The following is a 22510-nucleotide window of genomic DNA, read 5'->3' as shown; positions in this document are numbered from 1 at the left end:
TTACACTCCTTGGGAAACTTTCCCTAAAACATTTTATTAAATGACAAGGACATAGCCAACTCTTCTGCACATTCCTTAAAACATGCTGATATGTCATCCATTTTCACAGCCTTAATATCCAACCCAATCAACACCTGATGTGTCTTCTAACTCTGCTAATACTTGCCTCCCTTCTGCATAGTGCATAGCATCATTTAAACTAGTATGATATACACTGTACTGCTCATTAAATAACTCCACTACATCCTTTGTAATTGTCAATCTGATACCATAACTATCCACCAGTGTCACCATGGCATAATTATTCTTTCTCTTGCTTGCTATATAGTCAAAGAATGTCCTTGGCCTGACTGGACAATCTTCTCTTATACTGCACTTCTTCTTTATCATCCTTTCTAGCCTGTACTTTATATTTCTCTAATCTGAATGCTACTGATTATACTGTCAAAAACCTTTCTGCACAGCTCATCAACTCGGGGTATAGATTCTAGTTGACTACAAAGCTTATTGTAAAATCGCCCACCTTACAATTCCACACATATTCCTTTCTTTTTGATAGTAACCTTTTTCACCACCAACCAGTACCTCATGTTCATGCTCACCAACAAGCAGCAGTGTTGATATCTCATTAACAGCTACATTCTGTGAAAATATCACCAAATCCAACATTCAAAAACCTTGAATTGCTTTTATCATATACTGCTTGCATTATCTCTCAGAAATTGAACAAATTCACTTTCCTTATTCCAATACACTATCTCTATCTCCCCAAACCACATTTTTATAATTAAATTCTGCCATTAAGATCACCTTCTTTTTACATGCCCAACACATTTGCCTGAACATTTCAATTTGAGAAATTTTTAGGCAATATACAGTTCAGATATATTATAGTATGTTACAGTATATAACATATACTCTGTATATAAATTGCTATAACTGAAAGTAGTATTAAGAACTTCTCACTAAGGATCATTGGTGACTGTTCTGAGTCAGCCTGTCATGAAATGTATGACTGGTTAGTAATAAAATACAGCAATCCCTCGATTAGTGTGCCTAATGTGTTCTTTAAAACAGGAGCATTAATCAAATGTGCACTAATCGAATATAATTACCTATGGGAAAAAGTATAATTCGTTCTTCAAATTTCTTTTTTGAACCTTAATTTTTTTATAAAAGAATTAAGGTATGTCTCATGGCCTAGTTAAAGGAAAACCATGAAGCTGAAAGACAATAAAACATATTCAGAATATAAATTTTATTATTCTACTTCTTAACAAAGAATTGAGCTAATGTAGTTTGGCAGACATTTTTTCTTTTTTCTTTTTTTTCATACAACCGACGGTATGGTCCTATTGCCTCTTCTGCAAATTTTATTGCTCTCTTCATCAGGGTCAGCCTCTAAGCATTGCTGCTTAAAAACTTCGATTGTACAAAAAATATTTTCAAATTGTTTCTGTGAAATTTCTTTTGGCTGACTATCAGTGGTTAAATTTTCTTCATATTCTTTGGGATCTTCCCGCTGTGCATCTAAATTTAGCAGGTCGGAATCACTCAGTTCTTCAGAATGAGATTTAATTAACTCTTGGACATTATCATTGCATGGAAGAAAGAAATGAAGGACGTACGAATTGGTCGTCAACGTGCGAAATCACGTGCCTTATAGATAAAATTTCCTGACTATTATACAAGCAAAACTAGTTACCACTTTAAAAACTAATTTTCACTTGTAATAATAAACAACTCATCCCAGAAGATGGATTGATTACCCTATTATCGGAATGGATTCTCCTTTGTGATATGCGCAGAAGTGTCGAAGGGTCTCGAATCTGTGGGCATACTATAGCAGATGACATAAATTTTGGCAGTAAAAATTTGGAACATAGTGTACATGGAAGTAGTGTAGTATGCCATTAAAAATAACTTTGTAAAATGTTTTAAATCTGTAACTAAATTATTTCATTCTGATGAGTGATTTTTTAAAATAGTTGGTCATAAAAATGTATAGATAGAAAATTTTTAAAATCTGTAACTAAATTATTTCATTCTGATGAGTGATTTTTTAAAATAGTTGGTCATAAAAATGTATAGATAGAAAATTTTTAAAATCTGTAACATTTATTTTTAAGATGTATATAGGCACACTAATCGAATTTGGGTATTGAAAAAATGATGCACTAATTGAGGGATTACTGTATAATGTTTTTTTATAATGATTTGCAGTTTACATTTGCCCTTCTGCATTTAGTAGAAAAATATTGTACTTCAGCAACTTCTCCTTCAGTTTCAGAACTTTGGGTTAAGACTAATACAGCATGTGTCCAAGCAGGCAAATGACATATTAAGCTTTAAGAATGGCCTTTAAAAACCTTTGCAGTATGCACTGAATAATTTTCAAACCTTTTCTTCATCTAATTTATTGCATGATTTCATGGCATTTTTAATACCATACCCACGCATATAAGAGGTTGCAGAACCCATTATCATATGTAGACAATAGTTTAGGGAGAGGAAACATTTTTTTTTCCCTGAAAAAAGCTGGCACACATCCAACATGTAGCATAAATTTTATGAGGACAAGTGGTTCCCAGTTTTCAAATCACCTTAGCATTCAGTGGTTAATCATTTATACTAAATTCCACAAAACTAAATAATCCTAATTTTTTAAAATTTTTTTTTTGAAAAATAATCTTCAGTCTTATCTTCCTTTTCCTGATTTTCTTCTTTAGGTCTTAATGAAGATCTGGTTCGTCTCTTATTAGAAAGGGATGATTTACATATGGAGCAAGATTCAATGCTTGTTGATATAGAAGATCTGACCCGTTATTTGTGAGTACCAGTTAACTTTTCTGCTATTAATGTTAATTTCATTGAAACCTTCCAGTTTCCTTTGGAAGACAGGAATTTGTTTCAAATTCTCCTGTTCACTCTACACAGCATTCTGTTTCTGACTTGTAACGTTAACTTGTTTAGAATTTCTCAATTTTTGAATAATTGACAATTTAATATTTCTGTATTTATAGACATCTGTATTTGCAAGTATGCAACATACAATGAGTGTTTTCCTCCCAAGAGTAGCCCTACCAGATGGCAATTTTATTTCCTACATACCCTACTGCATATGGACCATTTCTTGTCTTTTTTTTCTATGATTAGTTTTAATGTGAATACACCATCAATGCAATTTCAGTTCCTTCATAAATCTGGCCCATTTCTCTAATGACAAACTATTAGTAACAGCAGCAAGTCTTTTATTTTAAGTATTACTCTAAAGATTGGTTGATTGGTAGAGACTCTGCTACTAATGGCGCATGCAAAAAGTTAAGCAAATTTGAGCATGGTTAGTAGTTGGAAGGAGTTCAATCGTTCGATGCTGTTGGCACACTCTCCCTCGATGAGTCTTTGGACTCCCTGGAGGTGTAACATAATAATAATAATAATTTATATTCTGTATTTAATAAGCTAATAGATCTGTAATTTTCACTAACTTTATCTCCCTTCTTAAAAACCAGTCCACAGAGAATGTTCAGGAAGAGAATATTTTCAGAGCATAGTTAAGAGACAACTATTCCCACCTAAGTGACAGAGCCTCTTTGAAGGTATCTCCATCATGTCGTGGTGAGGAGCTCGCGTGTACCAATGACCCTAAGAGTTATGCAGGTGGTAGCACAACTACCAGTAATGTCACACTAGATGGACAGGTCAAAGGAGAGGTGCCAGACTAAAAAAGCTAGTAGTCTGGTTCTGCAAGGCTTGGGCTTGAATAAAGGACTGGTAATCTATTCTTATTAAAAAAAAAGAAGAGGCGCCTGAAGGAAAAAGAAGATGGATGTACTAGAAACAAGAAAAAGGATGAATAATTTGGAATAATGGATATATTAAATTCCACCACTTGGAATGTTAGGGACTTAAATAGGAAAGAAATAGAAAAAGATAAATATAGCAGTATTAACTGAAATTAAGAAAAAAGCAAATGGAACTGTAGAAATTGTAGATTATGTAATGATATATAGTGGTGTAGAGCAAAATGATGGATCAAAAATGGAAGGCCAGAACTAAGAGCCATATTTTTATTAATAACAGAATAGCAGCTGTGAGCAAGAAATTTGAAAGAGGCTATCTAACAATAATAGAAATGTATGCTGCAGAAGAACAGAAAATAGAAAAAAACGAAATATTTTACAATGGTTTAGAAAAGCTGACGAGACATTGTAATTGTGCAGGAGACTTAATTATGCTAGAGTAGAGAACTAAAGTATACCACAGACTGTAGGAAAAAGAAAAAAGTGTGTTGTGTGTATATATATCATAAATGTGTGGAGTACTGGGGAACTACAATTCATTAATAGACTATATAATCATTAACAAAAAGCTATCTTCACAAGTAAGTAGTAGTAATATAAATGAATATACATCACCACTTCTACAGTTTGTAGAAGTGGTGATATATATTCAAGACCATTTTGTGATAATTTCAAAAATTGCACTACAAGCAAGATGGGAAATCAGAAAAACCCTGAGAATCTAATGAAAACAAACACGTAGAAAGAAACTACAACACTTACCTATTCCAAGCGGATAGTATTCAAAATCTGTATCAAAACCAAAGGATTCAGTACTCATCTCAAATTCCTGTTTCTTCTGTTATGAATGAAGAATGGATTAATTTAAACAAATTAATAAAAGAAACGGCAGAAGAATAAACAAAGACCAAAAATTTGGAATGATGATATAGCAACAGCTATAGAAGAAAAACAAAAAGCTTACAGTACTAATGAAAATATTGCAAAAAAATTATCAGAAAAGCTCACCAGATCTTGGGATAGATTTATTAATAGTGTTGAAAATAATTTACTTGGTCATCAAAACACGACTTATAAATTAATGAAATGTTTGAATAAATCAGAAAAAGATGTAGCAGGAATTTCAAAGGATGGTATAATCCATCCCTTAGTAAAGAAGTAGTAGAAAACAAAAACGTAAATAATACAGGAATATTTACTGGAGATAGAAAAGCAATAAGTTTAGCATTACACATATTCACTAATTTTATATTGTATAAAAGCAATTATGTAAACTATTCACATGAATGCTGCCAATATTACCTACAATGAACATAATAATATTCCTTCATGGCAGGTTTACACTGAATCATGTAATTTCTTGATGTGCCAGTTAAGGAGGTCACATGCTCCATGAAAAGTCTACCTGGCTCTTTAATACATATAGGCAGGGCCGTGTCAACCCGAGGGCGCAAAGGGTGCACTGCACCCAGGCGACAACATTGATATTAATTGATGTTAAAAATAACTATATGAAACTATATAACTTTTGGTTTGCATAAATTGTTATTTTATTTATTGTAGTAAATGCTACATTCAATTTCTTTTAGTTATTTTTTTTAAGGGGCAGCAAATACCCTTGGCATGTTCCTACATATAGGGCAGGGCACTTGGATTTCTTACCTGTCTATAACTGATTCGAGATCTGACACCTCTGTTGGTTGTGCTGATGTTTTTCTAGAATACCTTGTCTCCGATCAGATTCCGCTTGAATGCAGTATAAATACTCTGCTGAGTTGCATAGCATTTAGCTTGCCCTTGTACTCATAAAAGATCATCAAAAATGTGTAATTTATACAGAGCCCTTAGCAAGCCACCTCCTTCCCTGTGTACCATCTGCATCCATTGCTTTATGGTGTAATACTATTGTATCAAATGAAGGCCCATAATGTTCAATTGTGCTGTACGCCCAGCCACTTTGGAATCAAGAGAAATGAAACTGAAGATGCAGGCTGCTAGTTCAGTTTGTATTTTCACCATGTAGTATTTCTCAGATCTCTATGAAGACTACAGAGTTAATAAAAGTAAAGTAAATTAATCAAAAGCAATCTGATCTATAAAACAGAAGAGAATAAGTTGTACTTGCTAGGTTCCACATAGGTCAGTCATCATACACATTCTTATCTGTTGAGGGCTGATAACCTACTTCTCTGTGAATACTGTAACACTTCAGCACTTCACTCAGAGAGGATACAGACTTGGCTAATCTGGCTGAGTCAATTTACACTAATTATATATTTGGTTTAATCCTTTATCCAAGTGTAAGCAAACAAAGTTTGTGCCTGAAGTATTTTCAGGACTGGGGCAACTCGTAGTAAAGGTGGTATAAGTTCTCATCACTTGCCTTGGTATTCCCATAATGCAAAACACATCTCCTTGCAGACATGTATAATGCTATGCATTAAGGGAAGGGCCACTACCCAGAGGTGGTGGAAGTAATGGAGAAGTCATATTTACCTATACCAGTTGCCAAAAGGTATTACACCTTATTATTAAAATTCTCTGGATTAGAGATATGTTGATGATAGTTTTTTCACTTGACTATGTTACCAATTATATATTTGGTTTAATCTGGTATAATTTGGTTTAAAGCAAACAAAGTTTGTGCCTGAAGTATTTTCAGGACTTGGGCAACTCATGGCAAAGGTGGTATAAGATCTCATGAATGCCAAAGTTGGATGGCAGCACAATGACAGTCTGAAAGATTATAACTAAGGTTGTTGTTAAGATATATTGGATTAAGGGAGATTTCTTAATTTGCTATAGCAACAAAAGAAACAGAGCTGATATATGGTAAAGAAATGTGGCCTCTTTCACTATTTGTATGTGTACCATGGCGAGGAAATGGATTGAAAAGTAAAAGCCATCAACTTCTAATTCTGTTGAATTAGAAGTTGATGGCTCTCTCCCTTTCTTAGATGTTACTCACTCGCATCTCTGAAAAATTAAAAATTTCAATTTACAGGAAACCAACTCATACAAATAGATAACTCCATATGCAATCTCACCATTATCCACCTCAAATATTTGGAATCATCTTTGCACTAGGCAATCATGCTCGCTCACTCCTGTGTGAAAAAGATATCAAAGGAGGACTTCAGTTTCTTCATACTACTTTCCAGTCCACTTCCTCGCCATAGTACAGATACAAATAGTGAAAGAGGCCACATTTCTCTACCATATATCAGCTCTGTTTCACCAAAATTAGCAAAGGTTCTTAAAAAATATAACATCCGGACTTTATTCACTCCTCTTCCAAAACTCCGTTCCTTACTGTGCTGACCCAAACAAAGACATGACAGTCTTAAATATCCCAGCGTTTACCAGATATGGTGTAACTGTGATAAACTTTATTTTTGTCAGATGGAGAAATCCATCAAATTGCACATTGAAGAACATCAAAGAGACATTACATATGGCAGAGCAAGAGCTAGTGCTCTGTCCAACCATGATGTGAATTATGACACTAATGAGGAAAACTCTGTCCATTCGTTTTTATGGGACAAATCTGATATCTTTCATTACTATGGTGAACTGGAAAGAAGAATAGTTGAATCTAAAAAAATCTCTCTTAATCCAATGCATCTTAACAACAACACAAGATCTCAAACACATGTGCACGTCGAACAACGAGGTTATACAGAGAACAGCTTTAAATATCCAGATGCTAACACTTTAATATTTACCTTTTTTATGCTAACTCTTTGTTGTTTATACTTTATTCCTTTACAGTTTTTGTTGCTTGTTTCTCCCCTTTTTGTGCACCTGAAATCTTCTTAAAGAAGAAACTAGTTGTGCTGAATAAAAAGTTTTTTTTATCTTTTGGCTTCCAGTCATTTAATATTTATAAAAATATATATATATATATGGTGGTGTATGAACTATTTGTTATAGATTTCAGCAAAAAAGATACAGGACATCTGAAGATGGTTTACAGCAGTGGCAGCCGGTGAAAATTTTAAGTGGGGTGCTGCATATACAAAAGAAGGGGAAAAAAATTTTTTTTTTTCCTAATCAGTAACCAATTTATTAATAAATAAATTTACATATTAAAAAATTGCTTTATTAAAAATATTTCACCCTCACTACGAACAAACACCAATAATAAAAGTTCAGTATCTCACAGAAATAACGTGCACAAGCATACAATTTATCTGTAAGCGAGACTGCCCAAACGAGCAGTGTTGGAATCACTTGTAACTTGCGATCACAAGGGCAAATGAATATCGGCGAGTCTAGCTGCAATTGGCCAAATGTGATAATTCTGACATTGCGTTAGATCGCAGTGCATTTGTTTCGTAATCTAAAGCGTTAATCGAACAATTCCAATTATTAACTATTCAATCAGCTGAAATGTACATGAGCTGTAACCTTTAACATATTGTACATTTATATAATGTTGTAAGCATTGTTATTATTTATAAACACAAACAAAGTTTAATTTTTTCATTTTTTCCTTGGGGGTGTTGCAGTGCTTATGTATGAGCCGCCACTGGTTTATAGTAACAACAAGACATTTTGTATCAGCAGAAGAAACTGCTATTGTGTTTTTCTGTTTAGAGTGCCTCCCTCTCAGAAAGTGCTGGACTGCCAAATTAAACTCCTGAGCATTTAAAAAGTGATTATGTGGAAATGCATAAATTCTCGAGGAACAGGATATTGGATAACTTACCAGCATTCTTAATGCACACCACAGCCACGTTATTCAAGCTTCTAAGCATTTTGAGATAACAGTGATGACTGTTTAAATCAATTTAAGATAATCTGTAGCCTAAAGTAGGTTACATGATTGATGAATAGCAACTAACAACCAAAGGGATACATAGAAGCTCTGACATTCCTCTTTTTGGTTCATCTTTTTCTGATTTGTGAAAAAAATGTTCATTGCTGTTGTGAAGAGTGACCAGTTCATTTGCCCTGTGTGTCTTAAGCTATGCAGTTTCTCAAGGATGAATGAATGTAATTGATTCTCATCACTGCTGCTTTGGATGAGAGATTCTGTGAGACAAAGCACATTATCTCAACATATTGTTAGCTTCCTCAAACTGCATTGTGTGGTCTGCATGCTACAAATTAATACTTTTCAGGCTAATTTATTCTTATTCTGAGAGCTGCCATAGCTTAGTTGTTTACAACAGTGCACTTGGTAGGAAAGACTGTTTGATTGGAGTACTGTGAGACTTTTCAGCTGAAGATGAATAGTCAGTCTCAAAGAGGTGGCAAGGATATTTCTCTCCACTCCCGTTTTTCTTTCTGCAAATGCATGGATGTTTGTGATTTGTGAAAATAGTGGTGGTGGTCGGCAGTAGATGCCGCTGGTGTAGATGAAGGTAGTTGGTGGAGATGGAGCTGTAGAGCAGTTGCCCTCCCTCGATGAGTCTGAACTCTTTGGTGGTGTTATGTAATAATAATAATAAAAATCATATTGTTCTTGCAACCATATGAAGATACAGATGTAGGTATAGTATCTGCTGTTGTCAGCTAGTTTGGGATAGACAGAAAAAATATGTATGCCAAAACTGAATGAACAGATCAACCCAAACAGGAATTAGGAAAAGATTTTTCTTTTTTGTTCTGATATTAGGAAGGCTCCTTATCAGAGGGTTATTAATATGAAGAGCCACTATATCTTAGTTGGTATAGTGAAGCCCACTGATTGGAAAGACCTGGGTTTGAATTCCATCTAGATTGTGAAGAACCTTTTTTTTTTCTTTTTTTTTTTTAATTTTCCTCTACTGAATATGACTTAGCCAGTCTCATAGAGAGGTGGCAGAATTTTTCCTCTCAGAAACTTGGGTGTCTTTACAACCCATAAACAGGCTGCATGAACACATAAAATATCCTTAGAGGGATGTTGCAGAGAAATGGCAAGTCAACTGTATTAAATTAAATTGTTGTTACTTGTCTCAGACGGATAAGAAATGGATGGTATTAATATCTCCAGAGAGTACCAAATGCACTCTAAAAAAAACAAACACTAGACCTCCAGTAGTCTGGCCTAAAACAAGTTTGATATGCTGTGCATTTAGCTTCTTTTAAGGTAACTTTAATTTCTTTCACACATATCTTCATTTTTAATATGAATCTGCCATTAATGCCATCTATTCACTCTAACTTTTCTCAGAATTCTCATATTTGTAGTCTCCAGTATTTGATCATCTGTTTTATTTCTAACCCAGCTCTAAGATACACACCTGGGAAATTCATGAAGAAATAATTTTTGACCAGTAATTCATTTTAAATAAATAGTCATGAATTGATATAGACATCGGGGAAATTCCCAATGTGACTGTACATCAAACAAGGTAAGCATTGCAGTCAAAGCATGAGTAGACTAGTCATATATGAAGAAATAAAAATGTAGTTCCCTACACACAGTCTACAGTGAGGGATCAGAGTGCATTTTTAAATCATTAAAACAAGCAAAGGCTACGCAGCACACAAAGAGGTGTGTACAAGTTTTACTAGCTTATTCTACTTAATAGATTACCAATAACTGAGAAGTGAAGTAGTTAATTATTCCATTCATTTTCTATTATGCGTACTTGAACCAAAATAATCAGATTTTTGAGGATACATTGTGGTTGGTCGGTGAATTTAGTGCTCCTGTAAAATTGGCGATTTTTGTCCGTTTCATTGTGTTTTTCTCTTAAAACATTAGTGTTTTAGTATACTAGTGTAGATTTTAGTGTATTTAGTATTTTATCACAATTTTATTAAGATATTTCAATAATTAGTATACATTTAAAATGGCCAAGAAATGTAATGGTAAAAAAAAAGCACTGCAGGTGAGAACAAGAAAGTTAGCCGTGCTAATGAGGTTATTAGAGATATGGAAGAGGTTAATGAAAATGAATTAATCTCCAAAATAGCAAAATTTAAGTAGATCATCAGAGAGATGACATGGGAATTGCAAAAAGTTGAAAGGTGTTTAAATGAACAAAGGAAGAAAAAGAAAGTTAAACAGGAAACAACAAAGCACAGAAACAGATAAGTATCTGTAAGGTAATCTACACTAGTATGGTATAAAAAACACTAATTTTCTAAGGGAAAAACACAATAAAACAGACAAATATCACAAATTTTACAGGAGCACTAAAATCACCAACCAACCACAATGTATCCTTAAACCAAAATAATCAGTTTTTAACAAAACATGCTATTAATGAGCGAGTTATAACTTCGAGTTTTCCTGGAGCAAAAATTAAGAATATAAAAGAAGCAATTCCAAAACAGAAAAGAAAAGTAAACAAAATTGTAGTTGTAGTAGGTACTAATGACTTAACTAGCGATAAGTTCAGTATGAGAGAGGACATGAAAGAGTTGTTGGAAGAGGCAAGAGTGAGAAAATGAAAATTATCATAGCAAGGTAAAATAGTCATTTTACCTTGCTATGATAAAAATTAATTAAGAAGGGCTATGATGGCAAACAGTTCGATGCGAGTTTTTGGATGTGTGGACTGAGTTTGAGGGAAAATTTGATTTCTATAAGAGGGATGGCATACACCTGAATGTGTTTGGTACCAGGAGTCTGGAAAAACTAATAACCAGTATGAGACCTAACACAGAGAGTCAGGGAAACTGAATTATAAAGGATGGAATGGTGTGAATGTGAGTGTAAGAGTGACACTGTTATATAACTGTGTAAATGATGGGAATGGACTTTGTCATGGAAATGTTGACAAGGAGAGAATGATTTTGACTTTGTGTTCTTCTGGTTCGGACCCATCAAACATGTGCAAAGATGTCTACATGTATAAGGCATTAGAGAAGAATAGAGATCTGCAAGTTATCCAACTGTGTCAGGCATGCTGCAGACAAGACTATACAAAACAACAAACAGGTAGATTATTATATTTGTACATGAATGCTAGGAGTATCAAAAACAAAGGGGTAGAGTTTGTTGCCTTAGTCAATATGTTGCGACCTCCGCTTGTAGTTTTTAGTGAGACCTGACTATTAGAATCAGACCTACTAACTGGTATTGAGTGTTAAGGGTACAGTATTTTTAAGAAAGAGAGAGAGGATAGGAGAGGAGGGGATGTGCTGCTAATGATATCAGATGACTTGAATCCAGTTAGAGTTGAGACCTATAATTGTAGTTTTACAGCTACTAACAATATTTCACGAGGCAGTGAGTTTGAAGCCATCTAGTGTGATGTGGAATCTAATAAGATCAATTACATAGTGGGGTGTTGTGTTACAAACCTGGTGGATCGGTTGCTAGTGATGAAGAAATGTATCACCAAATAGAAAAGATGAGTGTGAAAAGAGTAATCATAATTATCCAAATATTGATTGGGTAGCAACAGAATGAAAATGCATATATTGAGCTGGACAACTTCCTCAAGCAACATGTGACAAAAGGGACTTAAGGTCAAAGAGTGTTAGATTTGATTATAGCTCACATTCTATAACAATGTTACCATTGAACTAGACAAACGAAATGGATTCACAATGATACTTTTGGATTTTGCTAAGACTTTTGATAGAATACAGCATGGTTGACTGTTGCATAAATTGGAGAAAATGGGTTTGGGTTATAGAATATTAGCATGGATAAGAGGATAGCTGAATGACAGATATCAAAAAGTGATATATGGGGGATGTGAGTCTGCAAAATTTAAGGTAACAAGTGGTGTACTACAAGGATCAGTGCCTTGGTCCCCTGATATTCAATCTGTACATGAATGATATTGGAAAGGATTTGACAAGTGACATACAGCTATTTGCTAATGATGCAAAGATAGGAAGGGTAATGTGAAATGCTGCTGATATGCAGTACTTGCAGAATGATTTGAATAGGCTGAAATTATGGGCATGGGAAAATGGGTGTTAGTAAATGTAAAGTCATTAACTTTAGCATGATTAGATATCCAATGTCATATTATATTGGTGGGATTATGCTAGAAGAAACTGATGAGGCTAGGGATCTTGGAGTGTTAGTAGATAGGAAGTTAAAGTTCAGGGGCCATGTAGCAAAGATTGCAAATACAACTCAAAAGATAATTGCAATGCTTAAACAAATGTTCCCATGTAAAGATAAGGATGTCATTTTGCCTCTTTACAAGGCCTTGATAAGACCTCACTTGGACTATTATAGTCTCCTGGTTTCCATTGTGATTCTGATATATTGGAGAGAGTACAAAAGGGAGTATTATAAATCAGGATTGTGGAATACTGATTATGAGGACAGATTAAGAATTTGTAGACTGCAGACACTAGCAAACAGGAGAAAGAGAGATGATATGATTGAGACTTAAACTTCTGAAAGGGTCATACAGGATTTCAAAAAATAAAACTTTCACATTCTCATACAGATCATTAAGAGAATTTGGATGACCAGGTGCATTATCTGAAATCAAAAGAGCTTTGAAAGCTAAATTATTTCTCTTGGAATAAGCTTCAACTGCCGGGCAAAAATAATACTTAAAAAACCAATCTTTCAATAGACTTTGGGTCCTTCTGATTCGCCTGCCAAATTACAGGTAAATATTTCTTGTTACATCCTTTTAAAGCCCTTGGGTCTGAGTTCGATAGACAAGCAGCAGCTTCAATTTAAAATTACCATTAGCATTCTGTCTAAGCATAACAGTTAAGCGATCTTTTGATACTTTATAGCCAGCCTGCGCTGCTTCTTTTTTTGATATAAAAGTTCTAGATGGCATTGGTGGTAATCGTAATAATTTTCTTCGATAATTTTCTGCAGCTCAGCAGGAAATGTAGATGTGGAATCTTTATTGGCACTTGCAGCTTCACCTGTTATTTTCACATTCTTTAGTCCAGCCCTAGATTTAAAATTTTCAAGGCACCCTTTGCTAGCTGCAAATTTTGAATTGTCTTCTTTATATTTAGTCTCTTTAAGTCTTGAAAAACAGGCTAAGAGCTTTGGCCTTGATATTATAGGCACTAATTGGAATTCTCTTTTGATTGCAGTCTTCCAGCGAAATAATCAACAGATCTTCCATTTCAACCATTATAGCACTCCAGTTACGTGTGCATTGCATACTTGCAGATGTAGATGCAACTTTACCTTGCTTGCAATGCTCATCAGCTTTGGATAAAATAGTCCGTATTGCAGACTCGTTAAAAACCAAATTTGCTTCCGATGTACTTTCCTCTTCTTTTTTTCACTTAATGACCCGGTTGTGGGATTGCTCTTATTCTTAGACATGATTAATCGGCTGTAAAATTTGGTAAGAACGTAATTTGTAAATATGTACAACAGAACAACTGGAGCTTGTAATACACCCACTCTTAATGCTGTCAGTGAAGTAACTGGCTGGCACTCAGGCTCTGGGTGCACGGCTGCATGGGAGGAATGACGTCATCATGCTCACGCCACAAGGCTTGCATGTTTTTGCGTGTTAAATTTAAGGGCACGTTTATCAAAACTCTTGCCACGTATATCAAGGGATTGTCGCAATTAATTTCGGCATCTTAATCAAATCTTGCATTAAGCAAAACCGCGTTAAGCAAGGGATACCTATGTGTGTGTACACGCAAACAAGTTTCATTCTCCAATTCCCTATTTCGAAATTTGCTCTCATAACTCTATACTTGAAACTGATGACCAATCAGGATGTTTGAATGTTATTCCTTCCTTCCTTTCCTTGATTAATATTGCCTGAATATCCTATATTCATTATTAACAGGATTTCACCTTTTTTTTTTTGTCTAGTAACACCACTTATAATCATGTGGTACTTCTGCTAGTTTGACTTCTTTTCCCATTGATATTTCATATTGTTTTAAAGGTGTGGTTTCCCCCACCTATAAAACAAGATTAGGTTCATACCATGAGTAAATAAATATTTCTGATTTCTTGCCAATACATTTTCCTCAAACTATTAAAATCTCATATAGAAACATAATACAAAAGAAATATGTTAAATTAAAATAACTATACAAATAATTATTTACATAAAACATTATTTTAAAAGAAATTCACAACAGATACACTATTGTTTCCCATTCACATATTTCAGGGGAAAAAGAAAATATCTAGCAACATCAAGATTTAACAACTTTCTCCTTCCATTATGATCATCTCCCAAATAAGAGTCATCTCACTATGATTCAAAGTTAACACTTTCCAAATAAAGAATCTACCTCAGTAACTTCAGTGTAAACAACTACAAAAAAGCCCTTCTCCAGAAACTTAATCATGAAGAGAAAGGCTTTATGGTTCTCTAAACAAATATTCAAATATATATGAATCTAGTTCTTGTCTTAAGTATTCTGTAATACACACACTATCATGAAGAACAGTGTCCAGAAAAAAAAGCACATTTTATGCTTGAAATAAAATATTCCGCTTGCAGTTTCATCTGTTGGCAGGAACAATCAACAAATATTAATCAGAACTAGTACTGCAATTTTCTCTTTCCAAACTTCAGTTTCTGTTTATTCTTTTAAAACCAAAGCAGTAGAGGCTTTATTTTAGATTTTTATCTTCTGGTGGGTGTACACCATTGGAAAGAATAAATATTTTCAGATAAATTTGTAGGTCTCCAAATACATTGCTATAACTCTCTCCTTTCTAAACAGAATCCATAATCTTTTCTCATTCCAATCTCACCAAGCAAAGTAAAGCATCTGTTGTTGTCAGATTCCTTAAAAGTCTGTGCATGCGTGCGAACTTCAAACTGCCAATGTAACTCGGTGGCACACTCTCCTCATACAGAGGAGAAAAGGATTTATTTTCATTTTAGTTTCATTTTACAGTTTTGCTCTATTACAGTAAAATAATGATAGTTGTTGTGCGATTGTGAAAATGTATTTAGTTCTTGAACTATGAAAATTGCTGATTGTTTGTCTCCACTGCCCTTACGAAATGCCGAAGCTTAGCAATACTTCATAACAGTTACAGTTTTAATAACATTTTACAAAATGATTTATTAACATAATTCTTTATTCTCTTAGTGGAATTTAATTCTAATGCTAAATTAAATTCTGAAACAGCATAATATTATTACATTCTATTTGCAAAAGCAAATAGAATAAGAAATTATTATATTCTAGTAAATGGAGGAGGATGAGAAATATACGTTTCATTATATCATTAATTTTTTTTAAAACATATTGCTGAATAAAAGTTACCTAATGTATATATAAATGAAAGTCATCAGATATGCCATAGTATGTTGTAGTGCCTATTTTCAAATCTGTTGAGTTTGTTTCAGTAGGTGACTTTTCACTGTTTACCCTAGTTTGCTGATGAAAACAGCAGAGGCCTTGTTGTACAAACATATTTATTTCTTGCTTAAGCCAATACAGAATACAGTTTGGTCAGTTAAGCCCCAAATTGAAAGCCCATCCTCGATCATTGAGTATCCAGTGGATACCTGCTAATGGGGTATACCATATATATATAGTTTTTTTTTCAATATCTGATCCACACATAAACAAAGGCCTATAGCACATTAGTGCTGTGTGTGTGGGCAAAAGGAATCTGTTCATATTTCACTTGAACAGTAGAGAGTTATCTTTGGGGAAGACCGTTCCAAAGAACAGAAGTGGATGGAATGAAAGAGGAGGCAGTCAAGTTTCAAGGTGGACTGTAAAAGTTCATTAGTTATTAGTGGCTTTTGTTTTAAGGATTTCAGAAGAGAATGGAGGAATAATAGTGGCTAATTCAGCAGACCACTGTCCATGCAATTATCTGTAGAAGAGGCACAAGGCAGAAACTGAATGTCTGTGAGAAAGAGGATTGAAGTGGGTATGCGAGAAGTGGATCATTAATTAGCCAGGCTAATTAATGACTGCTCTCTTCAGGAATCAAGTGGTCAGAGAGGATTTTGATGCACCATCCCAAATATGGGAGCAATATTCCATGGCTGGGCAGATTTGGCTTTTGTATAGACTTAGCAGCTCTAAAGGTGTGAAGTAGTGTCTTGTACCAAAAAGTACCATGGGTTTTGGTGGTTGCAGAAGCTATAGGGAAATGTGGTTGTGACAGGAAAGACTGGAGGTGCAAGTCAGTCCAAGAAGAAAAATATGATTGTGTTTCAATATCTCAGTATTACTGAAGATTGTGAGCTCTTTCTTGCTGTTGAAAGTTTTTCCACTTGGTTATACTATAAATTAATTTGTTTAATCCTTTATCCAAGTGTAAGCAAACAAAGTTTGTGCTTGAATTATTTTCAGGACTGGGGCAACTGATGATAAAGGTGGTCAGGCTCCCACTGCGTAGACCTCAATAAAGATCGGAACCAGTCTGGATAGTGACCCTTCCCTTAATGCATAGCATTATATATGTCTGCAAGGAGATGGGCTTTGCATTATAGGATACTAAGGCAAGTGATGTGAAGTCATACCACCTTTACCACTAGTTGCCCCAGTCCTGAAAATACTTCATGCTCAAACTTTGTTTGCTTACACTTGGATAAAGGATTAAACTTATTAATTTATAGCTCTTTCTTGCATATAATCTCACAACAAATGGCGTTTATTTGTAATGAGATTATAAATCGCTATTGAACACAATGGGTTCAATTCCGATTGGTACAGTGACTTTTAACTGTTTCTTTTAGAATCCAAAAAAAATCACTGACTCAAGACCAAATACAAAAAAATATTCATTTAATAAAGCTAAAACAATATATACATTTTAAATAAAATTACATAACTACAAAATTAACTGAAGCCAAGGCATTCTAAAATAAATCTACACCTCAAGAGATTTTCTTATTCAAAAATATTAAAATCTCTCATTCTCTTATGGGATTGTTTAACATATACTTAATCACTTCTACTAGACCCTTTATGTAGTATACAATATTATTACTCACTGAAGTACAAATACTCTTACCTCTTGCAGTTCATTTTGACTAATTTTTGTAACGGAGGGGGGAGGTTGCTTCTACAACTTCAAAAACAACATATCTAAGTTGAGCTAATTCTGTCACCCTTTCCAGTAAAATTAACAAATATATCCGGCATCCTTAAGACAGATGAAACTTTCCAATCAGCATTTCCTTGAACATTCCTTTACTAATTATTTGTTGACAGTCTCAACTCCTCCAGTTTAAAGACTCACAGTTTTACTATTCCTTTTCGGAATCTACTGTTAATATTCTTCCAACTGTCATAAAACTCAAACTTCATAAGAACAAAATTCCTCCGGTCTGCATTCTTCCCTTAGCTTTTTCCTTAAATTACTTAAATCAGTCACTTCTTGGCCCAAGGATACAGTTTTAAAAAAAAAAAAAAAAAAAAAAAACTACTGCACTACGCTCGTTCCCCAAGAATTAATGGTTTACCCAAGATTCACAAGCAGAACATACTGCTCCGGCCGATGGTTGAAGGTATAGACAGCCCCAATTATCATCTAGCCAAGAAACTAGCGTCAACACTCAAGGAATTGGTAGGTCATTCTCCCCTCCTATATTAAAAACACACAACACTTTGTAAACAAAATTAAAGACATTACACTGGAAAAAAACAATCATTTATTAGTAAGTTTTGATGTCTCTACCCTTGACATAAATGTCCCAATCAATGACACAATTCTTCTATTACAGGATAACCAGATATTACAGTACTCTTTGCACTTGTACGATAGCCTGGCTATTTTGTGTGGCAAAACACTTTCTACCTACAAAAAAGAAGGCACAGTCCCCCAATTGCTAACTTTTATATGGAAGCTTTTGAGCAACATGCTCTAGATTCCTTGACTTTAAAACTCAGTATGGCATAGATATGTTGATGATGTTTTTGCTATTTGGTCTCATAGCCACCAGACATTACACTTTTCTCAGCCACCTAAACAAACACAAATGGATACAATTCACAATTGAGATTGCAAGTCAGAACATGCTTCCTTTTCTAGATACACTTGTCACACATCTTCCTTCTGGCAGTCTTTCTTTCACTGTTTACCAGAATGCTACACATACCGCCCATTATATGCACATTAATTCCTTCCATCACCCAACACAAAAACTAATTGTCATTAACACACTAAAAAACAGGGCTTTGAAGATCTGCTCCAATGAACAAGCACTTAAAGATGAATTAAAAGTTATCAGCAATACCTTCCTGAAAAATGGCTACAGCTAAAATACTATCAACAAAATTCTGCATAAGACCTCACTTAAAAACAAAAATAAACTATATTACAAATAAAACGGTAACATTTTCATACATTAAAGGGATATAAGATAAAATAAACAGAATACTACAGAAATACAACCTTAATGCCAGCTTTAAACCTCCTGCAAAATTAAAGAACTTATTCAATTCATCCAAGGATCCACCCTGTAATTTGCCCTATTTAGGTGAAACAGGACACACAATTCCTATCTGAAAAAAGGAACATGAATGGCACATTAAATTTAATAACTATGGTAAATCTGGCCTTTTTGATCATGCCCTGAATACAATACTCTACATAGAATTGACTGGAAAGGCAGCTGCTGTTTACATCACACCAAAATGTGGTATGAATGTAAATTTAAGGAGGCCTGTGAAATTCATATCGACCACCTAATCTTAACAATAATGATGGTCTAAAAATCCCAAGAACATGGAAGGGACGTATTCTACACACATAACCTTTTCATCCAAGAGTTAATTATAAATAGGACTGCAAGTAATCCAGGATCTTAACTCTAATATAAAAACTCAGGTTAAATTAGGATACCACTTTTGCTGTAATAAAACTATCCATATGAATTTGTTCTCGGATAATGTTTCTAAATAGAATATAGCTTTGATGTAGTTTTTTTAATTCCACTAGAGGTCAGGCCAGTATAATAACAGTTCATCGAATCATTCTCTCTTTGGCATACTGTTTGAAATGTAATATAGCTTGTGTGTGTGTGTACTCAAGATGATGACCTTAATATGAAGGTCAAAATGTCAGAAAATTTAAGTAATTATTTTTAACACAGTTTTAGTTAACTTGTCTAAAATGAATGCTGATCACTGTGTAACACCAAATGAAAAAGATTCATATCTGTCCATGATTAAGTCTAAGTCACAGGATGGAGTCTTTAAGAGAGCAGATTAAAGTTAATCCAACTTTGATCCAGTCTCCTGCTTACCTCATCAATTTCCTGCAGTTCATTTCCATCAGTATAGTATACCGTTTGTGATCTCTCCTTGTCAGAGTGCATCACCATCCACTTGGCTATGGCAGAAATTCAACCTTGCTCATATTGCCAGTCTATTTACATCATCCTGCTGAATCTTTGCATCATTATCAATAAACAATAAGTATATTTTCTCTGCAAGGAAAATGCCATTTCCTATATCACTCATACCAATCAACCAACAGAGGATTAAGTACTAAGCCCTGCAGTTTATCACTAATACCTGTGTTCTCCTAGACTCATCTCTTCTATGAACCATTCTTATATCTGTTTGTTAGTCAACCTCTCTCATCCAAATAATTAGCTTCATATCTACTTCTATTTCCACCAATTTATGCAACAGTTCCATGTTGAATCCTGTCAAATGCCTTTTCATAGTCCAGCGATATCACTTAAGAGTATTTCCTTGATCTGAATCGGTTGTCACTTTATTATAAAATGGAAGCAGATTACTAAGGCAAGACTTCCTAATTTTATTCTGCGTAGCCCAACACCTTTTACCGTGTAGGCATTCGGAACCGAAATCCTACAGAATGAGTTGGTTACTCCTTATTCTTGGAGATATCCTATGACTAGAGCTGGTTTGCCTGCTTGCGGGATGAAAACCCCCAAATAAACTGGGGGGGGGGGGTTAACCCTGATACCCATGCCCAAGACCAGCTAACTTGGCTATGGTAGAGGAAGATCCTTGAGCTCCTCACATTGTTGACGGGAATTGAACTTAGGACACTTCTTCCCCAGGCATATGGTTGCAAAGCGCATATCCACTGGATTAACCAGGCAGACAAGGCAAGACTTACTCTTCATAAAACTGTTGCCTCCTATAAAGTATTACATTCCTGTCCAACCCATTCTTGAATTTTTTTTTTTTACCAAACTTCTCCAACACCTTAAAACTGAGATACATCTTGGAGCCTCCTTTATCTGCTCAGTAACTCAAATATTTAGTTTGCTTCTGCTACCTCCCTACTATCAGAACTTTTTCAAGTTATCCTTCCATAGTTGTTCTTCCTTTTACTTGTCACACAGCAAATGAATGCTTTAGGATTTCTTTTGGACTTATCAGCTAGCTAGCTTCTCATAATTAGCTTTAGCCTTCTTACCTGTGTCTCGTACTGGTCAAGAGATGCTGCTCATCTTTCTTTATATTTCTTCCACAACTTCTTTTTTTCTACAACTCTTACTTAATAATGCTATTCATCCAACCTACTCATGAGTTTATCCTTCTGAATCTGATACTGTACTGCTTTCTTCAAATACCCCTTGGCCATTTCTCATGCACTGCTGCTAACTGACTCCTGAGCTTGTTATAATCATCTGTTTTTTAATTCCACATTTACCCCTGCTTAACAGAAAATATTGCATGTCTGGCAATCACTAAAGTCAAGACCGCATGATCACTTTCCCCAAGCAGAGGCAGCATAGCTTGATTGGTGATTAAGTTTTCTGATACTATGACAACATCCAGCACTGATGAACCACATGTCCCTTCCATTACATGCTAGCAACTGCATAAATTTCATATTTTTTCCTTCCTGCGACTATTGCTGCTTCTAATCTATTTCCCCATAATAATCATGCAACCTGCACTCATTGTGCTAATTTGCCCTCTGCATTTTTTCCCTTATATCCCCTGGTCTGCAGCAACAACATCTGTAACCTCAAGTGAACTACCCTCTGTATCCCTGTCCTGATGTACTTCTACTCTTTTTGTCTTCATTTCTTCTATCACATTAGCAAAACTCCAATTGGCTGGTTGTTTAGGTACTGGTCAGTCACTAGCTTCTGCTATTCCCTTTCTCCAAATTCAGATCAAGCTTTCAGCAGAGTCCTACACTATCCTTACCCAGTATCCCATCCATTATATACCCTCAATGGTCATATCCAAATTTGGAGGGAAAATTCCTACCAAGGTTACCTTCAATGGGAAAAAAATTCATTTCAGATAAATGATTTTCATATCACTAACATGAATGGAACTCGCTTTCATTTTTGCATCATTCTTTTAGCTATTGATTCATTGGTTCAGTTGCACTTCTTTAATGTAGTTAAAAAAACATATACCCCATCAAGAGCTTAAAAAAAAACATATCTGCACCTTTTCAACTATAATTGAGTTAATCAGATACATAGTTAACAGAAATTTTTTCATGCTCAAAACAGATGTTGGTAAAAATCTATCCAGATCTATTAATTGACTGACTCTGCCATCATTTGATAATAATAACTTGTATTATACTCAAGGCCTCCAAGGGAGCCAATATATCACTCACTAGATGAACTCACTGCTTTAAATGGCAAGTTGTTCCACTCATTCATTGATTTGTAAGAGAAAAAGCTAGCCCTCATTTCTTTCTTAACCACACACAAAGTTAACTTAAATGGATGTACCTTTGTGCTTCTTGCCTTCCAATATATATAATGAAAATTTTCATTGGTTCATAACCTATAACACCCTTTTGGAAGTTTATAGACCTCTATCACATCACCTATCTTTCTCTCATCTTCCAGAAAAAAGCCAGCATTAATCCCCAAGGTAAGTGCTGAACCAAGATCATGTAGCAAGTGTTA

General features: G+C 34.7%; 2 protein-coding genes across 4 annotated transcripts in view; one reads left to right on the top strand and one right to left on the bottom strand.

Moving 5' to 3' along the window:
• The window catches only part of MetRS-m (Methionyl-tRNA synthetase, mitochondrial), a 392083-nt gene that overhangs the window by 38924 nt on the left and 330649 nt on the right, over window positions 1–22510 (bottom strand). The gene's annotated exons all lie outside the window — the stretch shown is intronic.
• LOC150094511 (uncharacterized) overlaps window positions 1–22510 on the top strand; it is a 632643-nt gene that overhangs the window by 607211 nt on the left and 2922 nt on the right. For all 3 annotated transcript variants that reach the window (XM_090412024.1, XM_090412025.1, XM_090412027.1), the window contains one exon: window positions 2730–2829. In XM_090412024.1, coding sequence (XP_090268150.1) covers window positions 2730–2829 — 100 coding nt within the window. The remainder of the gene's footprint in view (window positions 1–2729; window positions 2830–22510) is intronic.

Source organism: Typopeltis vanoorti, chromosome 22, assembly GCF_054136105.1.
Source record: "Typopeltis vanoorti isolate ZY-2024b chromosome 22, IOZ_Tvanoo_1.0, whole genome shotgun sequence".
Classification (NCBI taxonomy): Eukaryota; Metazoa; Arthropoda; class Arachnida; order Uropygi; family Thelyphonidae; genus Typopeltis; species Typopeltis vanoorti.
The sequence above is the reverse complement of the archived record's forward strand: the minus strand, read 5'-3'. Positions and strand labels throughout refer to the sequence as shown.